We start from the raw sequence: 21,362 nt of genomic DNA, 5'->3' as shown, positions 1-21,362 counted from the left end.
GTCCACAACAATTTCCAGAACCCTTTCTAAATCTCTACTGTCAAACTGACAGAGCCTCGGTTTAACATCTCATCTGAAAGCTGGCACCTCTGACAATGCAGCATTCCCTCAATACTGCACTGGAATGTCAGCCTAGATCTTCTGCTTAAGGGTGTGGAGTGAAACTTCAACTTACAACCTTCTGAATCAGAGGTGAAAGAGCTATGGTTGACGCCTTTTTTGTTATATCCTCAAAAAAATATGGCACAAGTTTATTTTCCACCAAATGTTCTAAAAGTAAACTAAGTTCCATCTATTTGCTACAAATTGAATTCACCAATGCCATGTTCCTTGGGGGAGCTGTGCTCTAACGGGGCATGTTATTGGATTTACAGCTCTGAACTGCCAATTCTCTAACCTATGCTCTATTTGTGTGTGGCCCACACTTGGTAAGAATATTAAAACAACACATTCTTTTTATATTCTTACCAACTCTGGGAGCATCTGGCTAGCTAACACTGAAAATTTGAAAGAGATTAATTGCACAGATGTTGAAAGCTCCTTGCCTGTACGAAAGACTCAGATTTGAAAAGGGAACAGGCAAATAAAAAACGAAGCACAGCCAGGCACAACTTACACAACTGTCTGTTCAAAACTGCTAGTTATCATGAAAAAATGCGCGGCGCACGTGCAACTTGTGTACCACAAAGCCGCCGCAATATTTCACATGGCGGCTCATTTATATGGAGGGGGCACCCGCCCCCGATGATATAAAGGGGGCGGGCGCTCCAGCCCTGGCAATGCATCCAGCGCCACCGCACTGGCACCGGCGCCAATTTTAAAGGGCTTCAAGCCCTTCCATTTAATTTCCATGTTTAAAGGCACAGGTTTGTTTAAAATTGAAATAAAAATTTGTTCACACCTGCATTCCCCTCTCCCATCACCCCCAGTGAATAAACAGTTAATTATTTTTCCTCTCACCTGCCCCCCACCAAAAATAAATTCCTGATCCTGATCTTTCCACCCCGATCTTTCTGTACTACGTTCACCCCTTCCCACTGTCTCCTCAACCAATCGCCGTTCATCTCCCTCCCAACCTGAAAATTTCACTCCTTCCCCCTCTCCACCAGTGTTACGCCTCGGATCTCCGAATGGAGATCGGAAGGCACGGGACTTTCGGCAAATGGCCGGAATATCGGGGTGGGACAGCTGTTGCTACAAGGTAAGTCATTAGTCGTTCATTTTAATGTAATTAACATATTTAAATAAAGTCTCCGTCGCCGTGCAGCGGTGAGCCCGAAATGGGGACCCCCCCCCCCGCCACAACCCCTGACATCGGGGGGACTAATAAAATTCAACCCACAGTATTGAGTTAGGGGGGCTTAATGATGTTGTACTGCACAGTTTGGTTATAACATTTTATGTAATCTGACTAGATTGAAATTCAAAGCTAAACCTGGACATCAATGTTTCCTTTCTGTCTCAGTGGAATCATTCCCAAACTTCAAGTGGTTAGCACCAGGATTTCCTGGCAGATATCTGAATCCCAGGATTGGGAAGTGCACTAGTTTGGTGGCAGATAAATGGGAGCTCAGCAACTGGACGCAATGACCTCCAAGCTCAATTCTTCCATGTGAAGGATGGAATCTTTTGATCTTGGAGCTTAATCTGAATCAGGGAAGAATGCGGTGTAGTGGTAATGTCACTGAACTAGTAATCCAGAGCCCCAAGCCAATGCTGAGGGGACACGGCTTCAAATCCCACCATAGCAGCTGGTAGAATTTAAATTCAATTAATTAATATGTTCAATTAATTAATTTTAAAAATCTGGAATTGAAAGCTAGTCTCAGTAATAGTGCCATGAAACTACCATTGATTGTCATAAAAACCCATCAGGTTTACTATTGTCCTTTCGGGTCACTGACCCGAAACGTTAACTCTGCTTCTCTTTCCACAGATGCTGCCAGACCTGCTGAGTGAATCCAGCATTTCTTGTTTTTGTTTCAGATTTCCAGCATCCGCAGTATTTTGCTTTTATATTACTATTGTCCTTACCTGGTCTGGCATACATGTGACTCCAGACCCACAGCAATGTTTTTGTTTTATACGTTCACGGGATGTGGGTGACGCTGGCGTCGGGCAACATTTATTGCCCATCCCTAATTGTCCTTGAGAAGGTGGTGGTGAGCCACCTTCTTGAACCGCTGCAGTCCATGTGGGGTAGGTACACCCACAGTGCTGTTAGGAAGGGAGTTCCAGGATGTGACCCATTGAAAGTCAAGGAACAGCGATATAGTTCCAAGTCAGGATGGTGTGTGACTTGGAGGGGAACTTGCTAGTGGTGGTGTTCCCATGCATCTGCTGCCCTTGCTCTTCTAAGTGGTAGAGGCCGCGGGTTTGGAAGGTGCTGTCGAAGGATCCTTGGTGTATTGCTGCAGTGCATCTTGTAGATGGTACACACTGCTGCCACTGTGCATCGGTGGTGGAAGGAGTGAATGTTGGTGGATGGGGTGCCAATCAAGCGGGCTGCTTTGTCGTGGATGGTGTCGAGCTTCTTGAGTGTTGTTGGAGCTGCACCCATCCAGGCAAGTGGAGAGTATTCCATCAGACTCCTGACTTGTGCCTTGTAGATGGTGGATAGGCTTTGGCAAGTCAGGAGGTGAGTTACTCGCCACAGGATTCCTAGCCTCTGACCTGCTCTTGTAGCCATGGTATTTACGTGACTACTCCAGTTCAGTTTCTGGTCAATGGTAACCCCAGGATGTTGATTGTGGGGGATTCAGTGATCATAATGCCATTGAATGTCAAGGGGAGATGGTTAGATTCTCTCTTGTTGCGGATGGTCATTGCCTGGCACTTGTGTGGCGTGAATGTTACTTGCCACTAATCAGCCCAAGCCTGGATATTGTCTAGGTTTTGCTGCATTTCTACACGGACTGCTTCAGTATCTGAGAAGTCGCGAATGGTACAGAACATTGTGCAATCATCAGCAAACAGCCCCACTTCTGACCTTATGATTGAAGGAAGGTCATTAATGAAGCAGCTGAAGATGGTTGGGCCTAGGACACTACCCTGAGGAACTCCTGCAGTGATGTCCTGGAACTGTGATGATTGACCTCCAACAACCACAACCATCTTCCTTTGCGCTAGGTATGTTTCCAACCAGTGGAGAGTTTTCCCCCTGATTCCCATTGAGTACAGTTTTGCTCGGACTCCTTGATGCCATACGGTCAAATGCTGCCTTGGTGTCAAGGGCAGGCACTGTCACCTCACCTCTTGAGTTCAGCTCTTTTGTCCATGTTTAAACCAAGGCTATAATGAGCTCAGGAGCTGAGTGGCCCTGGCAGAACCCAAACTGAGCATCACTGAGCCGCTTGATAGCACTGTCGACAACACCTTCCATCACTTTACTGATGATCAAGAGTCGACTGAGGGGACAGTAATTGGCTGGGTTGGACTTGTCCTGCTTTTTGTGTACAGGACATATATGAGCAATTTTCCACATTACAGGGTAGGTGCCAGTGTTGCAGCTGTACTGGAACAGCTTGGTTAGGGGTGCGGCAAGTTCTGGAGAACAGGTCTTCAGTACTATTGCTGGAATATTGTCAGGGCCCATAGCTTTTGCAGTATCCAGTGCCTTCAGTTGTTTCTTGATTTCGCATGGAGTGAATTGAATTGGCTGAAGACTGGAATCTATGATGCTGGGGACTTCAGGAGGAGGCCGAGATGGATCATCCACTCAGCACTTCTGGCTGAAGATGGTTGTAAATGCTTTAGCCTTGTCTGTTGCACTGATGTGCTGGGCTCCTCCATCATTGAGGATAGGGATATTTGTGGAGCCACCTCCTCCAGTTAGTTGTTTAATTGTCCACCACCATTCACGACCGTATGTGGTAGGACTGCAGAGTTTAGATCTGATCCGTTGGTTGTGGGATCGCTTAGCTCTGTCTATCACATGCTGCTTATGCTGTTTGGCATGCGAGTAGTCCTGGATTGTAGCTTCACCAGGTTGATACCTCCTTTTTAGGTCTGCCTGGTGCTGCTCCTAGCATGCCCTCCTGCACTCTTCATTGAACTGGTTTGATCCCTTGGCTTGATGGTAATGGTAGAGTGGGGGATATGCTGGGCCATGAGGTTACAGATTGTGGTTGAGTACAATTCTGCTGCTGCTGATGGCCCACAGTACCTCATGGATGCCCAGTTTTGTATTGCTAGATCTGTTCTAAATCTATCCCATTCAGCACGGTGGTAGTGCCACACAACACGATAGAGGGTATCCTCAATGTGAAGACGGGACTTGGTCTCCACAAGGACTGTGCAGTGGTGACTCCTACCAATACTGTCATGGACAGATGCATCTGTGACAGGTAGTTTGGTGAGGACGAGGTTAAGTATGTTTTTCCCTCTTATTGGTTCCCTCACCACCAGCCACAGACCCAGTCTAGCAGCTATGTCCTATGGCTACTGGCCAGCTTGGTCAGTAGCGGTGCTACCGAGCCACTCTTGGTGATGGACATTGAAGTTCCACACCCAAAGTACATTCTGTACCCTTGCCACCCTCAGTGCTTCCTCCAAGTGGTGTTCAACATGGAGGAGTACTGATTCATCAGCTAAGGGAGAGCGGTAGGTGCTCATCAGCAGGAGGGTTCCTTGCCCATGTTTGACCTGATGTCATGAGACTGCATGGGGTCCAGAGTCAATGTTGAGGATTCCCAGGGCAATTCCGTCTCGACTGTATACCACTGTGCTGCCACCTCTGCTGGGTCTGTCCGTCCTTTGGGACAGGACATACCTGGGGATGGTGATAGCAGTGTCTGGGACATTATCTGTAATGTATGATTCTGTGAGTATGACTATGTCAGGCTGTTGCTTGACTAGCCTGTGGGACAGCTCTCCCAACTTTGGCACGAGCTCCCAGATGTTAGTAAGGAGGACTTTGCAGGTCAACAGGGCTGGGTTCGCCGTTGTCGTTTCTGGTGCCTAGGTTGATGCTAGGTGGTCCGTCCAGTTTCATTCCTTATTGACTTTGTAGCGGTTCTTGATACAACTAAGTGGCTTGAACTTAACTGCCTTCTGAAATGGCCTAACAAGCCACTCAGTTGTCAAGGGCAAGTAGGGATGGGCAACAAATGCTGGCCTTGCCAGCAACATCCAATTCCCATGAAAGAATTAAAAAAACCTGTAACCAAGTACTGAAACCCATGTTACACCTTCATAAGTAGCCAAAAGAATGTTACTTTTAAACATCCATTTACAACTTAGAGGGACACCCCAAACACAGAGATGTGTCAGAAAGGATGTTTTGATTGCAATATCAGATTAAAGAGATTCTGTGGATAAATAAAAAGAAAAACTTGCATATATGGCATCTTTCAGTCTCAATACATCTCAAAGTGCGTTACAGCCAAAAAATTACTTTGGAAGTGTAGTCACTGTTGTAATATAGGAAACGTGGCAGCCATTTTTGTATAGCAAGCTCCAACAAACAGCAAAGTGATACTGAGCAAATAATTTTTTGTTGTGATGTTGACTGAGGGATAAATAGTGACCAGGAGCCGTGGTTTACTAAAGAAGTTGAAGCGCTTGTCAAGAGGAAGAAGGCGGCTTATGTTAGGATGAGACGTGAAGGCTCAGTTAGGGCGCTTGAGAGTTACAAGCTAGCCAGGAAGGATCTAAAGGGAGAGCTAAGAAGAGCAAGGAGAGGACACGAGAAGTCAATGGCAGATAGGATCAAGGAAAACCCGAAGGCTTTCTATAGGTATATCAGGAATAAAAGAATGACTAGAGTTAGATTAGGGCCAATCAAGGATAGTAGTGGGAAGTTGTGTGTGGAATCAGAGGAGATAGGGGAAGCGTTAAATGAATATTTTTCGTCAGTATTTACAGTAGAGAAAGAAAATGTTGTCGAGGAGAATACTGAGATTCAGACTACTCGGCTAGATGGGATTGAGGTTCACAAGGAGGAGGTGTTAGCAATTTTGGAAAGTGTGAAAATAGATAAGTCCCCTGGGCCAGATGGGACTTTGCTAGGATTCTCTGGGAAGCCAGGGAGGAGATTGCAGAGCCTTTGTCCTTGATCTTTATGTCGTCATTGTCGACAGGAATAGTGCCGGAAGACTGGAGGATAGCAAATGTTGTCCCCTTGTTCAAGAAGGGGAGTAGAGACAGCCCTGGTAATTATACACCTGTGAGCCTTACTTCGGTTGTGGGTAAAATGTTGGAAAAGGTTATAAGAGACAGGATTTATAATCCTCTTGAAAAGAATAAGTTCATTAGCAATAGTCAGCACGGTTTTGTGAAGGGTAGGTCGTGCCTCACAAACCTTATTGAGTTTTTCGAGAAGGTGACCAAACAGGTGGATGAGGGTAAAGCAGTGGATGTGGTGTATATGGATTTCAGTAAGGCGTTTGATAAGGTTCCCCACGGTAGGCTATTGCAGAAAATACGGAAGTATGGGGTTGAAGGTGATTTAGAGCTTTGGATCAGAAATTGGCTAGCTGAAAGAAGACAGAAGGTGGTGGTTGATGGCAAATGTTCATCCTGGAGTTTAGTTACTAGTGGTGTATCGCAAGGATCTGTTTTGGGGCCACTGCTGTTTGTCATTTTTATAAATGACCTGGAAGAGGGTGTAGAAGGGTGGGTTAGTAAATTTGCGGATGACACGAAGGTCGGTGGAGTTGTGGATAGTGCCGAAGGATGTTGTAGGGTACAGAGGGACATAGATAGGCTGCAGAGCTGGGCTGAGAGATGGCAAATGGAGTTTAATGCGGAAAAGTGTGAGGTGATTCACTTTGGAAGGAGTAACAGGAATGCAGAGTACTGGGCTAATGGTAAGATTCTTGGTAGTGTAGATGAACAGAGAGATCTTGGTGTCCAGGTACATAAATCCCTGAATGTTGCTACCCAGGTTAATAGGGCTGTTAAGAAGGCATATGGTGTGTTAGCTTTTATTAGTAGGGGGATCGAGCTTCGGAGCCACGAGGTCATACTGCAGCTGTACAAAACTCTGGAGCGGCCGCACCTGGAGTATTGCGTGCAGTTCTGGTCACCGCATTATAGGAAGGATGTGGAAGCTTTGGAAAGGGTGCAGAGGAGATTTACTAGGATGTTGCCTGGTATGGAGGGAAGGTCTTACGAGGAAAGGCTGAGGGACTTGAGGTTGTTTTTGTTGGAGAGAAGGAGGAGGAGAGGTGACTTAATAGAGACATATAAGATAATCAGAGGGTTAGATAGGGTGGATAGTGAAAGTCTTTTTCCTCGGATGGTGATGGCAAACACGAGGGGACATAGCTTTAAGTTGAGGGGTGATAGATATAGGACAGATGTCAGAAGTAGTTTCTTTACTCAGAGAGTAGTAGGGGCGTGGAACGCCCTGCCTGCAACAGTAGTAGACTCGCCAACTTTAAGGGCATTTAAGTGGTCATTGGATAGACATATGGATGAAAATGGAATAGTGTAGGTCAGATGGTTTCACAGGTCGGCGCAACATCGAGGGCCGAAGGGCCTGTACTGCGCTGTAATGTTCTAATTCTAAAAGGACACCAGGGAGAACTCCCCTGCTCTTCTTTAAATCGTGCCATGGGATCTTTTACGTCCACCTAAGAGGGCAGATGGGGCCACGGTTTAGCGTATCATTCTGAAAGGCAGCACCTCCGACAGTGCAGCACTCCCTCAGTACTGCACTGGGGTGTCAGCCTAGATTTTGTGCTCAAATCTCTGTACAAAACAATAGCATTTTAAAAAGACATTACTGCAGATTAACAATAGACTATCCAAAAGTTCATTTAACATTGGTTAATTCAACAAATTCAAAATGACTGTTTTATAGAAAAGGCTGTCCAATTTAGTCAAAACAGAAAAGCAGATGGAACAATTTTACGTGAGGTTGTTCGCTCATCAATAAACTATCACTCACCAGAAGTCCATTGGACCCATGAATGGTTACACACCGAGAGAAAGATTCATGAATGGAGACTCCCTTCACGTATGTTGGAGGTTTGTAGCCGCCTTTCTCATCCAGGTCTCCAGCCATGTGAAAATGAATAGGATAATGGCCCATAGACTGCTGGCCCATGTGTTTCAGCTCAACACCTTCAATGTGAGCTGCTTTGAAACCCACACCCATCTGGTGAATACAAGGACAATTTTTAAGCATAAATTTGACACAATCTGTAAAGTAATTCCAGGATCCTGAATTTGGAACAGTGTGGGATACGAACAGTGAAAGCTTAATGGGTTTGTCTGAAATTCCTCTGTGCATTTTTAGCGGAGACTTGAGCCCATTTATATCAAACTAAATCTGCTGAATTTGAGAAGAATTATACATGCTATGCATTAGGCATTGGTACCCAGGGCAATTTCAGCATCCAGGCTCATAGAAATTCATTCTGCTAAAATTAAGATTTGACAATGATTTTTAGTTTCGTACTTCAATGCCAGGCATTCAATAATTCTTTCACATCTCTGCATATTAACCCACCTTAATGTGCCCTCCAACTGTGTCAAATTCAAAAAACTTGCAAGCATTATTGCCATAGCACTGAGTCTCCATTTCTCCCATAATTATGATATTTCTGGACAGCACTCCCACTTCAGCTCGCATGTCGATACCATCTACTTCTTTTCCCATGTGCAAGTACTTTGCTTTTCCTAAAAGATGAAAAGGACACGGTCAGTACCAGGTAGCAGCACAGAGGAGCCGTTAATTAGTTCAGACATGAACAATATAGAAAATTTGCCCTATTGTCATCTTGGCTTGATATCTGGACGGATACATTGCATATTGGACATTCTGGCAGTGATCCTCTTGTTCAGCTTGGTAAGAACCAATAGCATAAAAAGTTAATTATAAGCCCACCGACTTCCACAGCTACCTCGACTACACTTCTTCGCACCCTACCTCCTGTAAGGACTCCATTCCATTCTCCCAGTTTCTCCGTCTCCGACGCATCTGCTCTGATAATGCCACCTTCCATGACGGTGCTTCCGATATGACCTCCTTTTTCCTCAACTGAGGATTCCCCCCCACTGTTGTTGACAGGGCCCTCAACCGTGTCCGGCCCATTTCCCGCACCTCTTCCCTCACCCCTTCCTCCCAGAAATGTGACAGGGTTCCCCTTGTCCTCATTTTCCATCCCATCAGCCTCCATATCCAAGGATCATCCTCCGCCATTTCCACCACCTCCAGCGTGACGCCACTACCAAACGCATCTTCCCCTCCCTTCCCCTGTCAGCATTCTGAAGGGATCATTCCCTCTGCGACACCCTGGTCCACTCTTCCATTACCCCCACCACCTCGTCCCCATCCCATGACACCTTCCCCTGCAATCGCAGGAGATGTAATAAATGCCCATTTACCTCCTCTCCTCACTATCCTTTCAGGTGAAGCAGCGATTTACTTGTACTTCTTTCAATGTAGTATACTGTATTTGCTGCTCACAATGTGGTCTCCTCTACATTGGGGAGACCAAATGCAGACTGGGTGACTGCTTTGCGGAACACCTCCACTCAGTCCGCAAGCAGGACCCTGAGCTTCCGGTTGCTTGCCATTTCAACAACCCCCCTGCTTTCATGCTCACATCTCTATCCTGGGCTTGCTGCAGTGTTCCACTGAACATCAACGCAAGCTCGAGGAACAGCATCTCATTTTACGATTAGGCACACTACAGCCTGCCGGACTGAACATTGAGTTCAATAATTTCAGAGCATGACAGCCCCCCATTTTACTTTTATTTAGTTATTTTTTCTTTTTTCTTTTTTACATTTTTTACAATTTTTTTCTTTTGTTAATTTCATTTCATTGTAGGTTGTTCAGTTTGCTTACCCACTGTTTTTTTTCATGTTTGTACTTGCTGCTGTTCAATATTCAGTCCGTTAACACCCTATCTGTACTAATGCTTTGTCTTTCAATGCCCCATTAACATATTGTTTGCCTTTGCTCCGTGACCTCTTGGTTAGCTATGTGGCCTTGTCCAATCTGCACCTTCTCCTTTGTTATCTCTTGCCCCACCCCCGCCTCACTTGCTTATAACCTTGGACATTTCTAATATTTGCTCGTTCCGAAGAAGGGTCACTGACCCGAAACGTTAACTCTGCTTCTCTTTCCACAGATGCTGCCAGACCTGCTGAGTGGTTCCAGCATTTCTTGTTTTTATTGCATAAAAGGTTAAGGTTGTTTTCTCCTCCATTGCCACAGGCAGAACAGTGACAGTCCAGTCTGAAAGCCTTTCTTCAATCACAGAATCATAAAGTGCTGATGGAGGTCATTCTTATGCTAGAATATGCCAATGGATGGCAGAGCTCTACATCTGTCTCCCACATGTGCCATGGTAATGACACTGTCTGAGTATCTTAGTTTCACAAGACAGGGAGCAGTGCAGCTCTGACAATGCACCTCCTTCTCACACATAGCTTTTATCCACACTCAAGGTTCAAATGAAATTTAGAACTCAAACCCCAGCTCCCAGACAGATGAACAGTAAGAACATAAATACTTGGGCACATTTCCAACATTAGATAATCAATTTTATGTCTAGGTTTGGTGGAGTCTTTTTGCCGAACTGTGTAATTTTCTGTGTATTTTAGTTGTGTATACTGACCTGAGTGAAGAAGAAAAATGACACATGAAAATAGTTTAAAAAAATTAGTTAAGGGGTGTGATTGGTTTGTTTCATGATAATTGTTGGCTTCAGATTAGTGGGCTTGACACGAAACTTCAAATAATTTGATTGCGTGACTTTATGACACTTGCTAGTGGCAGTCCCTCGACCCTGACTGGGCTTTCCCATAGAGCTCATCCTCCCGTCAGCTCTCAGGGGATTTAATGGGGGTGAGCTATGAAAGAGGGTGGCCTCTGGCCGAGATGCCGCCTTGCATCTGTCAGGAGGTGAGACTTGACTCCCTTTGCCAGTGCTTTTATGATGCATCATGATGAGTCGACCTGCTGCCCACACGTCGTTGCTAATGTGAGGTTCAAGACATTTTGAAGCCTGTGCCTCATTTGAATGAATCCAATGCACTGCAAGTGTCAAATTAGTGCTCTGATAGAGTTCACCATGTGGGGAGGGCAGAGCCAGGTAACAGCCCAGGCCTGGTGTGGAGGGACGGGCTGGTGGCAGAGTCCCAAGGAGGACAATGCACAGGCCAGCAGCAGCCTGGAGTATTCCACAGGCTGGATGGATGGACCATCCCTGCCCTTCTTGGCCCCCTTGATAATAAAAGACAAAAATGGTTTTAAGAGTGACCACCAGTTGTCCCTGTAGGAGCTGCTGGTCTGACTGCTCAATGTGGGGCGTCTACGTGTGGTGCACTGTCTACCACTGTGGTGCCTCAAAATTAGAATTGGGTCCACTGTACATCATAAAATCCTGATTTGCATATTAAAAGTGGCCTCCCACCTGAGACAGATAGGGACCTTACCCCCTACCAAGATGGGCACTAAGTTGGCACCCCATCTACAAACATTCACTTCCTCCACTATCGATGCACAGTGGCAGCAGAGTGTACCATCTCCAAGATGCACTGCAGCAACGCACCAAGACTCCTTAGACAGCACCTTCCAAACCCGTGACCTCTACCAACTAGAAGGACAAGGGCAGCAAATGCATGGGAACACCACAACCTGCAAGTTCCCCTCCAAGTCACCACCATCCTAACTTGGAACTATATCGCCGTTCCTTTACTGTCGCTGGGTCAAAATCCTGGAACTCCCTTCCTAACAGCACTGTGGGTGTACCTACCCCACATGGACTGCAGCGGTTCAAGGCGGCAGCTCACCACGACCTTCTCAAGGGCAATCAGGGATGGGCAATAAATACTGGCCTGGCCAGCGACGCCCACATCCCATGAATGAATATTAAAAAAAAGTGACCCAAAGTCTTTTCTTGGCTGCTATGACCCCACTTTGAGTTAAAATTGACCCCTGGTCTGTATTAAGTCAGCTGATCTTAAAGCAGGGTGGGAGTTACAGTTAGCCTCAGCACTCTTTGGTGAGAGGAGGAGTAGATTCCTGCTCCTCATCACTGTCCGGAATAACATCTGCTGGAAAGTGTATGTCTCAATCTCCTGCCACAACCTCTATCAGAGGTGAAGGGCAGCAGTTGCATGAGAACACCAGCATCTCCAATCTCCACTCCAGCTAACACACACCATCCTGACTTGGAAATATATCACCATTCCTTCATTGTCGCTGGACCAAAACCCTGAAACTTCCTCCCTAACAGCACTGTGGGAGTACCTACACAAGCAGTGTTCAGGAGGAAGGCCCACCACCATTTTCTCAAGGGCCAACTAGAGATGGGCTATAAAAGTTGACCTTCTTGGGGACACCCATAATCCAGGAATGAATTAAAACAAAGGTGAGAATGGGGTCAAGCCCAGCTTTGATGTTCTCTACAGTTCAATAACCTGGTGATACACCACATCTAGGCTCACACAGGAAGAGCAATCACTTGGCTAAGTGATTGGACGGTTGTCAATGCACTCATCCTTAGTAACAGAAGGAAAGCGGGGGTGGGGGATAAAATAAAAATCCCTGTCAGTAACGCCAAAGGATTCATGATACAAAGGTATTATAATGAACATATGGGACAGTTTGCAAGACAGCAAAATCATCATTTGTTGCTTATCAATGGGACTCCTCAATGGCTGTCAGCCCTGCAACATGGTAGCACTCTCACCTCTGAGTCAGAGAGTTGTGGGTTCAAGTCCCACTCCATAGGTTTAAGCACATAATCTAGGCTGACATTCCAGTGCAGTAATGACGGAGCACTGCACAGTCATAGATGCTGTAGATGAGGCATTAAACGGAGGCCCTGTCTGCCCTCTCAGGTGGGCCTAAAAGATCCTATAGGACTATTTGAAGATCAGCAGAATTCTGCCCGATGTCCTGACCAATATCTATCCTTCAATAAATGTCAGCAAAGCAGACTACCTGGTTATTAATACATTGCTTTTTGTGGGAGCTTGCTGTGTACAAACTTGCTGCCGTGTTTCCCACATTACAACAGTGACTACACTGCAAAAGTATTTCATTGTCTGTAAAGTACTTTGAGATGTCCCCAGGTAGTGAAAGGTGCTATATAAATGCAAGTTTGTTCTTTCTTTACGCCCCCATATTTACTCACAGGTATTCATTTTAGCCTATGTGAACAAAACAGGTAACACATGGTTAATGGCAAAAAATCTTCAGCTCAGTTGTTTATTTTCTTTTCCCGGTTTTGATGATTTGAGTTGATCTTCAAAACAAGTTATTTTCAAGCTCAGTGGAGATTTACAGATTATGGTGGAAGAAAATCAGAAACAGATGCAAATAGTTGGAAATTTCCAAAGAGCTACTTTTCCACTGTTTTCAAATCAAGCTCCTTGCCAGATGATGGAAAAGAATGATTTCAGCAAGATAGTTGAGAAAATAAAAACACACAAAAAAATTAGGTGGCGTATTCATCTGTAGGCGATACAGAATCACAGAATTACAGTGCAAAAGGAGGCCATTCAGCCCCTCATATCCATGCTGGCTCTCTGCAAGAGCAACTTAGCTAGTCCCATGCCTCCACCCCGTCGTCCTGCAAATCTTTTCTCTTCAGGTGCTTATCCAATTCCCTTTTGAAAGGCCTGACTGTAGCTACCTCCTCGTTTTCAACCCTTCTGCCAATGAGAACAATTTCACTCTATCTACTCTCTCCAGATTTTGAACACCTCTATCCATTCTCCTCTCAACATTTTCTTCACCAAGGAGAACAACCCCAGCTACTCCAATCGATCCATGTAACTGAAATCCCTCATACCTAGAACCATTCTTCTAAATCATATTTGCACCCTCTCTAAAGCCTTCACATCATTCCTGAAGTGCGGGTACCAGAATTGGACACAATACTCCAGGTGACGCCGAACTAGTGTTTTATAAAGGTTCACTTCCTTGCTTTTGTACTCTGTGCCTCTGATTATAAAGCTCAGGATCCTGTTTGGCTTTTTAATCACTTTCTCAACCTGCGCTGTTACTTTCAATGATTTGTTCACATATATATGATGCATTTTGGAAGATCCAATTCAAGAGTGAACTATACAGTAAATGGAAAAGTCCTGGGGAAAATTGATGTCCAGAGAGATTTGGGTGTTCAGGTCCACTGTTCCCTGAAGGTGGCAACGCAGGTAAATAGAGTGGTCAAGAAGGCATACGGCATGCTTTCCTTCATCGGACGGGGCATTGAGTACAAGAGTTGGCAGGTCATGTTACAGTTGTATAGGACTTTGGTTCGGCCACATTTGGAATACTGCGTACAGTTCTGGTCGCCACATTATCAAAAGGATGTGGATGCTTTGGAGAGGGTGCAGAGGAGGTTCACCAGGATGTTGCCTGGTATGGAGGGCGCTAGCTATGAAGAGAGGTTGAGTAGATTAGGATTATTTTCATTAGAAAGACGGAGGTTGAGGGGGGACCTGATTGAGGTGTACAAAATCATGAGAGGTATAGACAGGGTGGACAGCAAGAGGCTTTTTCCCAGAGTGGGGGTTTCAATTACTAGAGGACACGAGTTCAAAGTGAAAGGGGAAATGTTTAGGGGGGATATGCGTGGAAAGTTCTTTACGCAGAGGGTGGTGGGCACCTGGAACGCGTTGCCAGCGGAGGTGGTAGACGCGGGCACGATAGAGTCTTTTAAGATGTATCTAGACAGATACATGAATGGGCAGGAAGAAAAGAGATACAGAACCTTAGAAAATAGGCGACATGTTTAGAGAGAGGATCTGGATCGCCGCAGGCTTGGAGGGCCGAAGGGCCTGTTCCTGTGCTGTAATTATTTTTGTTCTTTGTATATCCCCAGGTCCTACTGTTCCTACACCCTCTTTAGAATTATGTCCTTTAGGTTATATTGCTTCACCTCAACCAGCCTGCCTATGTCCTCTTGAATTCTATCAATATCCTCCTCACTTACAATACTTCCAAGTTTTGTGTCATCTGCAACTTTTGAAGTTGTGCCCTGCACACTCCAGTCTAGATCATTAATATATATCAAGAAAAGCAGTGGTCCTAGTAGTGATTCTTAGTAGGGAAACCCACTATACACCTTCCTCTAGTCCGAAAAACAACCATTCGCCAATACTCTCGGTTTTCTGTCACTCAGCCAATTACATATCCATGCTGCCACTTTCCCTTTTATTCCATGGGCTTCAACTTTGCTGACAAGCCTATTATGTGTCACTTTATCAAACACATTTTGCAGTCCATATACACCACATCAACAGCACTGTCCTCATCAACTGTTGCTGTTATCTCATCAAAAAACTCAATCAAGTTAGTTAAACACATTAGTTTAACAAATCCACGCTGGCTTTTCCCAATCAATCCATAATTGTCCAAGTGAATGTTAATTTTGTCCCAAAATCTCATCTCTTAAAGCCAATTGACATGTAGCTGCTGGGTTTATTCTTATGCCCTGTTTTGCACAAGAGTGTAACATTTGCAATTCTCCAGTCCTCTGGCACCACCCCTGTATCTAAGGAGGATTGGAAGATTATGGCTAGTATCTCCTCAATTGCTACCCTTACTTACCTCAGCATCCTCGGATGCATCTCATCGGCCCTGGTGACTTATCAACTTTAGGTGCAGCTAGCCTTTCTAATCACTCCTCTTTATCAATTTTTAGTCCATCCAGCATCTCAACTACCTCCTCTTTCACTATGAATTTGCCAACATCTTCTTCCTTGGTAAAGGGAGATGCAAAATAGCACCTCAGACATGCCCTCTGCCTGCATGCATGGATCCCCTTTTTGGTCTCTAATTGGCATCACTTCTTTTACTATCCTTTTACTACTTATTTGCTTAAAGACGACTTTTGGATTGCCAGTCTCTTCTCATACCCTCTCTTTGCCTCTCTTATTTCCTTTTTCACCTCCCCCCTCTGAACTTTATATACTTAGCCTGGTTCTCACTTGGTTTCTGTCATACACCTTTTTATGGTCATCTTACTATCTATCTCACTAGTCATCCAGGGAGCTCGGGCTTTAGTTACCCTACCTTACCCCCTCATGGGAATACACCTTGACAGTCCCCGAACCCTCTCCTCTTTACAGGCAGCCCATTGTTCCATTACAGTTTTGCCTGCTAATCTTTGATTCCAATTTACCCGGGATAGATCCGTTCTCACCCCCTGAAATTGGCCCTCCTACAATTTAGTATTTTTACTTTAGTTTGCTTCTTGTCCTTTCCATAGCTAACCTAAATCTTATGATATAAAAACAAGAAATGCTGGATCCACTCAGCAGGTCTGGCAGCATCTGTGGAAAGAGAAGCAGAGTTAACGTTTCGGGTCAGTGACCCTTCTTCGGAACTGGCAAATATGAGAAATGTCAAAGGTTATAAGCAAGTGAGGCGGGGGTGGGGCAAGAGATAACAAAGGAGAAGGTGTAGATTGGACAAGGCCACATAGCTGACCAAAAGGTCATGGAGCAAAGGCAAACAATATATTAATGGTGTGTTGAAAGACAAAGCATTAGTACAGATACAGTGTTAATGGACTGAAGATTGAACAGCAACAAGTACAAACATGAAAAAAAAAACAGTGGGTCAGCAAACTGAACAAACTAAGATGAAATGAAATAAACATAAAAAGAAATTGTAAAAAATGTAAAAAAGAAAAAAAGAAAAAATAACTAAAAATAAAAGTAAAATGGGGGGCCCATCATGCTCTGAAATTATTGAACTCAATGTTCAGTCTGGCAGGCTGTAGCGTACCTAATCGGTAAATGAGATGCTGTTCTTCGAGCTTGCGTTGATGTTCACTGGAACACTGCAGCAATCCCAGGACAGAGATGTGAGCATGAGAGCAGGGGGGAGTGTTGAAATGGCAAGCAACCGGAAGCTCAGGGTCCTGCTTGTGGACTGAGCGATAGTATCTTATGATACAATGTTCACTGTTCCCTAAAAGTTCCCTGACTGACACTTGATCCATTTGACCCACCTCATTCCCCAGACCAGATACAGCTTCGTCCTTGGGCCGAAAACATACTGATCAAGAAAATCTTCCTGAACACACTTCTGAAACTCTTCCTCCTCTCTGTCCCTTATACTATCCCAGTCTATATTAGGATAATTGAAGTCTCCCATTATCATCATCTATAGCTTTTGCAGCTCTGTGTAATTTCCTTGCAAATTTGCTCCTCTATATCTTCGCACTGGTTGGTGTCCTATAGAATACACCCAGTAGTGTAATAGTACCACTACTGTTTCTTAATTCTAACCAAATAGAATCCGTCATTAACCCCTCTGGGACATCCTCTCTTTCCACACTGTAATATTCTCCTTAATCATTACAGCAACCCCTCCTCCTTTCTCTCCTTCCCTATCTTTCCTGAACACCTTCTATCCAGAACTATTTAGTACTCAGTCCTGCTCTTTTTTGAGCAAACTCGCTGTTATCACCACAACATCCTATCCCCATATGGCTAATTACACCTGTAGCTAAACAACCTTAGTTACACACTTTGTACGTTCAGATACATACACTGTAAACCTAATTTAGTCCTTATTGCAGCACCTTTTAGTCTGACCCCACCTAATACCTTACTATTTCTTACTCTAGTGTTATCTGTCTCTCCCAATCCTTTGTGCAACTTGTTTATCCTTCCTAATGCTAGACCCAACTCACCATCTCCCTGCCAAGTTAGCTTAGTTAAATATGAAGAAAAGTATAAAGTTAGCAGTTGGTTATGGTGCTTGTTTCAAACCTCTCATTACAGGTTCAATTACTATTTCTATCTGAAACCAAGGTGGAAAAACTGAAGTACTTTATTCTCAAGTTATAGTACTGGCTAGTATAGTATTACCTGGGGCCCTTTAACTGATCATCTGAAGGTGAAAGGGAGTCCTTTTAGTCTTGAGGGATAGTGTAAAATGGGCAATATCAAATAAGCCACCATATTAACTGACAATATCAAATGAATACAGCCCACCCAAGTTTCGCATTTGTTGACTTTACTGGTGACAGTTTGATGTATAAAGAGCAGATAATTCCATACTGCCCATTTTACACCAGTGACAAGACAAGCACTGAGCAGGAAATGAAACACAGGGACCAGGCAACAAAGCCTAAACTTCATCTCAGATATCTTTATCATTTCCTATATTTGGCTAGTCTGGTTTGGATAATTTTTACTTGAAGACATTTTGCCATGTGTGCAGGAGTTTAGGAGTCTCATAAATTGAACTGAGCACTGCATTATGCTTATCATGTACATTATTTTAATAGTTTGATTCCGCAAAGGGAGGCATTTTCCGAGTTCTCAGCGAATGTTAACAGAATCTGTCAATGTGCCGGCGTGTGCCAAGGTTGAAACATAAGTGGCTGGAAATATTTGGCAACTGTACATTAGAAATCTGCCTTGTTAGATTATGGACTAATTAGGCAACAATGAAAGGTATGTAGTTATTGGAGGTTTAACACACTGGGGATCACTGGCAGGAGGTGAAGAAGAATATCAAAGTGAATTCTGATGTGCTAAAATGCAAATAACTGAAGGCAGTTAATTCCTGCATGGCTTGAGGGATTGGTGAGGAATTTTCCATAGTATTTTTTTCCTTCATTGACCTAAGGTTTTTCATTTTCTTTTGCATCTCCCCAGGAGATTAACTGACTGCAGGGTGAGGGAGGGAGGCAGTGTTTAGTCAGGATGCCCATTTATTTCATATGTTCCTAAGTATTACAGACAAAGGTGTTACCTTAGTCTAACCTTTAATATGATCAGATTCATTACTCTTTCATTTCCTTATTCATGCAACAATGGACATTCTCTCCCAGTCTCCTGAGGGAGTCATGAAAGTTCTCTGAACCTTAAGGGTATGTTCATGAGCAAAATAGCCTGACAATGTCAGACAACTCTCCACCTCAACTCAATTACCTTCCTGACGATTATTGTTTGCCATTAAAGAAATTTAACTTCTGTCTCACCTAAAGTGGGTGAGCAGGGTTGGTTTTTCAGTCAGGACCATGAATTTAATGCAACCTTCTCAAAAGTCCAAAGCCTGGATTGGGATCCAAACATCAAGATTGAATGAAACAGAATTTGTTTAAAGAGAGGTAGAAAAATAACAACCTGCTTTTATCCAGCACCTTTAACATTGGAGATTGGAGGAGTCAGCACTGGGTGTGGTGGATGGGTTTATGTACCTGGGAATTTGTATATCTGGTGAAGGGGAATTAAGGAAGAGGGGAAAAGAAGTATTGGACTATTTTGACTGGAAATGTCTCTGTCAGACAATGGTAACTCTCTTAGAAAAGGGATGTGAAAAGGAGTGTTAGTTAGACTAGTGTTTAGTTAACTGCTCTGTATGGTCCTGACAGCTAGGATCTCGTAAAGAAGGTATGAGTTATTGGTTGGAAGGGCACAGTGACCAACACTAACATAACAATGACTGTGCTGTGTGTAGCAGCATATATAGTAACAACTGTGATAGGCAGAGCAGGTTTTTTTTATTCATTCATGGGATGTTGACGTTGCTGGCAAGGCCAACATTTATTGAAAATGTGGGCCATATACCTGCAGACCTGTATCCTAAGAAAGAATGGGTCCCAACTAGTAAAGATAATGCAAAATGCCAAAACAGAGATTGTTGAATGTATGGAAAAATCTGAATACAAAGCTGATGATCAACACATCACTGAGATAACTAAGAGAGCATGATTCTTAAGTCTATGGCCAGCCTGTTTAAAACAATCAATCAACTTGGCTGACCAATCACTGACCACACAAACAGTCTCACAGTATTCCATCCCAATTGATTCTGTAACATTACTTCCCATCTCTCGAGAAAGTTTTTCTTGAAGTCCAACTGCAATGGCCACCAACAACTTATTTTTTGACTCTCTCCTGGATTACCATGTGTTTACTGCTCTCAGCTGATAACAGTGGAATTGAATGAATCATCTATTACATCAATGGTAATCTGGTGCATGTGACACGAGCAGTCTATCTGCCCAAGGTGGCAATGTGAATGGCAGTCTTTTCCTAATTGTTTGCACTCAATTGTTTTACAATATGCAATTTCCTCCAAGTAAGTCAGTTATGTCAATTAAAAAACATCATACCTTGGATTTTGACTTGGTTTGCTTTGCATTCAGGACAGTATAAGAGCTGAAATTCTTCAGTTTGGTGCATAGAATAGTCCGTGCTGGCAACAAAGATGACATCACCAGCTTTCCACGTTCTGGCATCATCCGCCAACTCCAGAATGCTGCTATTAACATGTGTATCTATGGTAACGGTCACCTTCGGTCGCACTGAAAGAAGAGAAATGAATGCTTGAGTGTGTATGTATTAGACAGCACCTCCTGCCAAGCTTTCAATCTCTTTAAAACACAACCATAAGCAGTCTTATATGGAACAGCTGTTACGAGGATATAAAAAATGAAAGAAAAACATCTTAAACAATTTTTTCTGCATACTTGAAAGTTTTGGATGGCATTTTTTTCTTTGTTCAAAGATCAATAACACATTTTAATTGCCTTTTTTAAAAAATGAAACACATTGAAAATGACAGATGCTGTAATTTTTTTAAATGTGATTTTGTGCAATACGAGTTCAGTTACTGGAACAGCAAACAAGGAAAATTACCCAATCATGGTGCACCTGTGATAAAGATCCTTTAATGCTTCTCAACTAGTTAACCAACCACTTACCCAATATGAATGACAAAACATTTCTGAATTTACCTATAGGGTGTGCATAATGGTTGGGACAGGGCTGAGTGGCAAGCCCGTAAGCTCAGCAGTTGTTATTTCCTTGTCTTCATAGCAGCAGTGCCATCCAATACTCCAAGTGCAGAGAAATGAGCCCCGCGATGGTTATAAAGAGGGAAAGATTTCTTTTCATGTTTTGTGACATCACCAATGGGACTTTCCTAACATTTCACATGGAAATTTTTATCCCATTGGTCTGGCTGGTCTGAAACTCAGGTTGGAGGTAAAGGACAGGGTGATTTATGAGCACTGTTGATATTGTAACCACTAAGAACTGAGTTGAGACTCCTCAGTCCATTTCACATAGAAACTTTCATCCCATTCACCTGCCTGGACTTAAACCTAGGCCAGAGGTGAAAGCGTTGAATCATTGTTACTCACTTCCTCCTATTCTTTGTAGTCAGGACATGGTGAGCACACTCAGCACAACAGAGGCAACATGAGACAGGAGAAATGGCAATAGAGAGGGTAGAGAGAAGGCGTTAGCTCCTCAGTTATATATCAAGAGATATTTTCAGTAGCAGATCTCTTGAAGGTAATTCAGAGAAAAGTGTTCAATTTCAGGGATAATTATTTTCCAAGGTTTTCCAATGTTTTTCACTCAACAAGACTTGAGTAGCTGATAGAAAGTGATTTGCCTGAAGGGTAGTCCAA

General features: G+C 43.8%; 1 protein-coding gene across 2 annotated transcripts in view; it reads right to left on the bottom strand.

Annotated features, from left to right (window-relative positions):
• The window catches only part of cemip (cell migration inducing hyaluronidase 1), a 268,013-nt gene that overhangs the window by 79,805 nt on the left and 166,846 nt on the right, over positions 1 to 21,362 (bottom strand). For both annotated transcript variants that reach the window (XM_068017722.1, XM_068017724.1), the window contains exons 11-13: positions 20,058 to 20,249; positions 8,459 to 8,628; positions 7,895 to 8,104 (exon numbers count right to left, since the gene is read on the bottom strand). In XM_068017722.1, coding sequence (XP_067873823.1) covers positions 7,895 to 8,104; positions 8,459 to 8,628; positions 20,058 to 20,249 — 572 coding nt within the window. The remainder of the gene's footprint in view (positions 1 to 7,894; positions 8,105 to 8,458; positions 8,629 to 20,057; positions 20,250 to 21,362) is intronic.

This window comes from Heterodontus francisci, chromosome 38 (genome assembly GCF_036365525.1).
Source record: "Heterodontus francisci isolate sHetFra1 chromosome 38, sHetFra1.hap1, whole genome shotgun sequence".
Lineage (NCBI taxonomy): Eukaryota > Metazoa > Chordata > Chondrichthyes > Heterodontiformes > Heterodontidae > Heterodontus > Heterodontus francisci.
The sequence above is the reverse complement of the archived record's forward strand: the minus strand, read 5'-3'. Positions and strand labels throughout refer to the sequence as shown.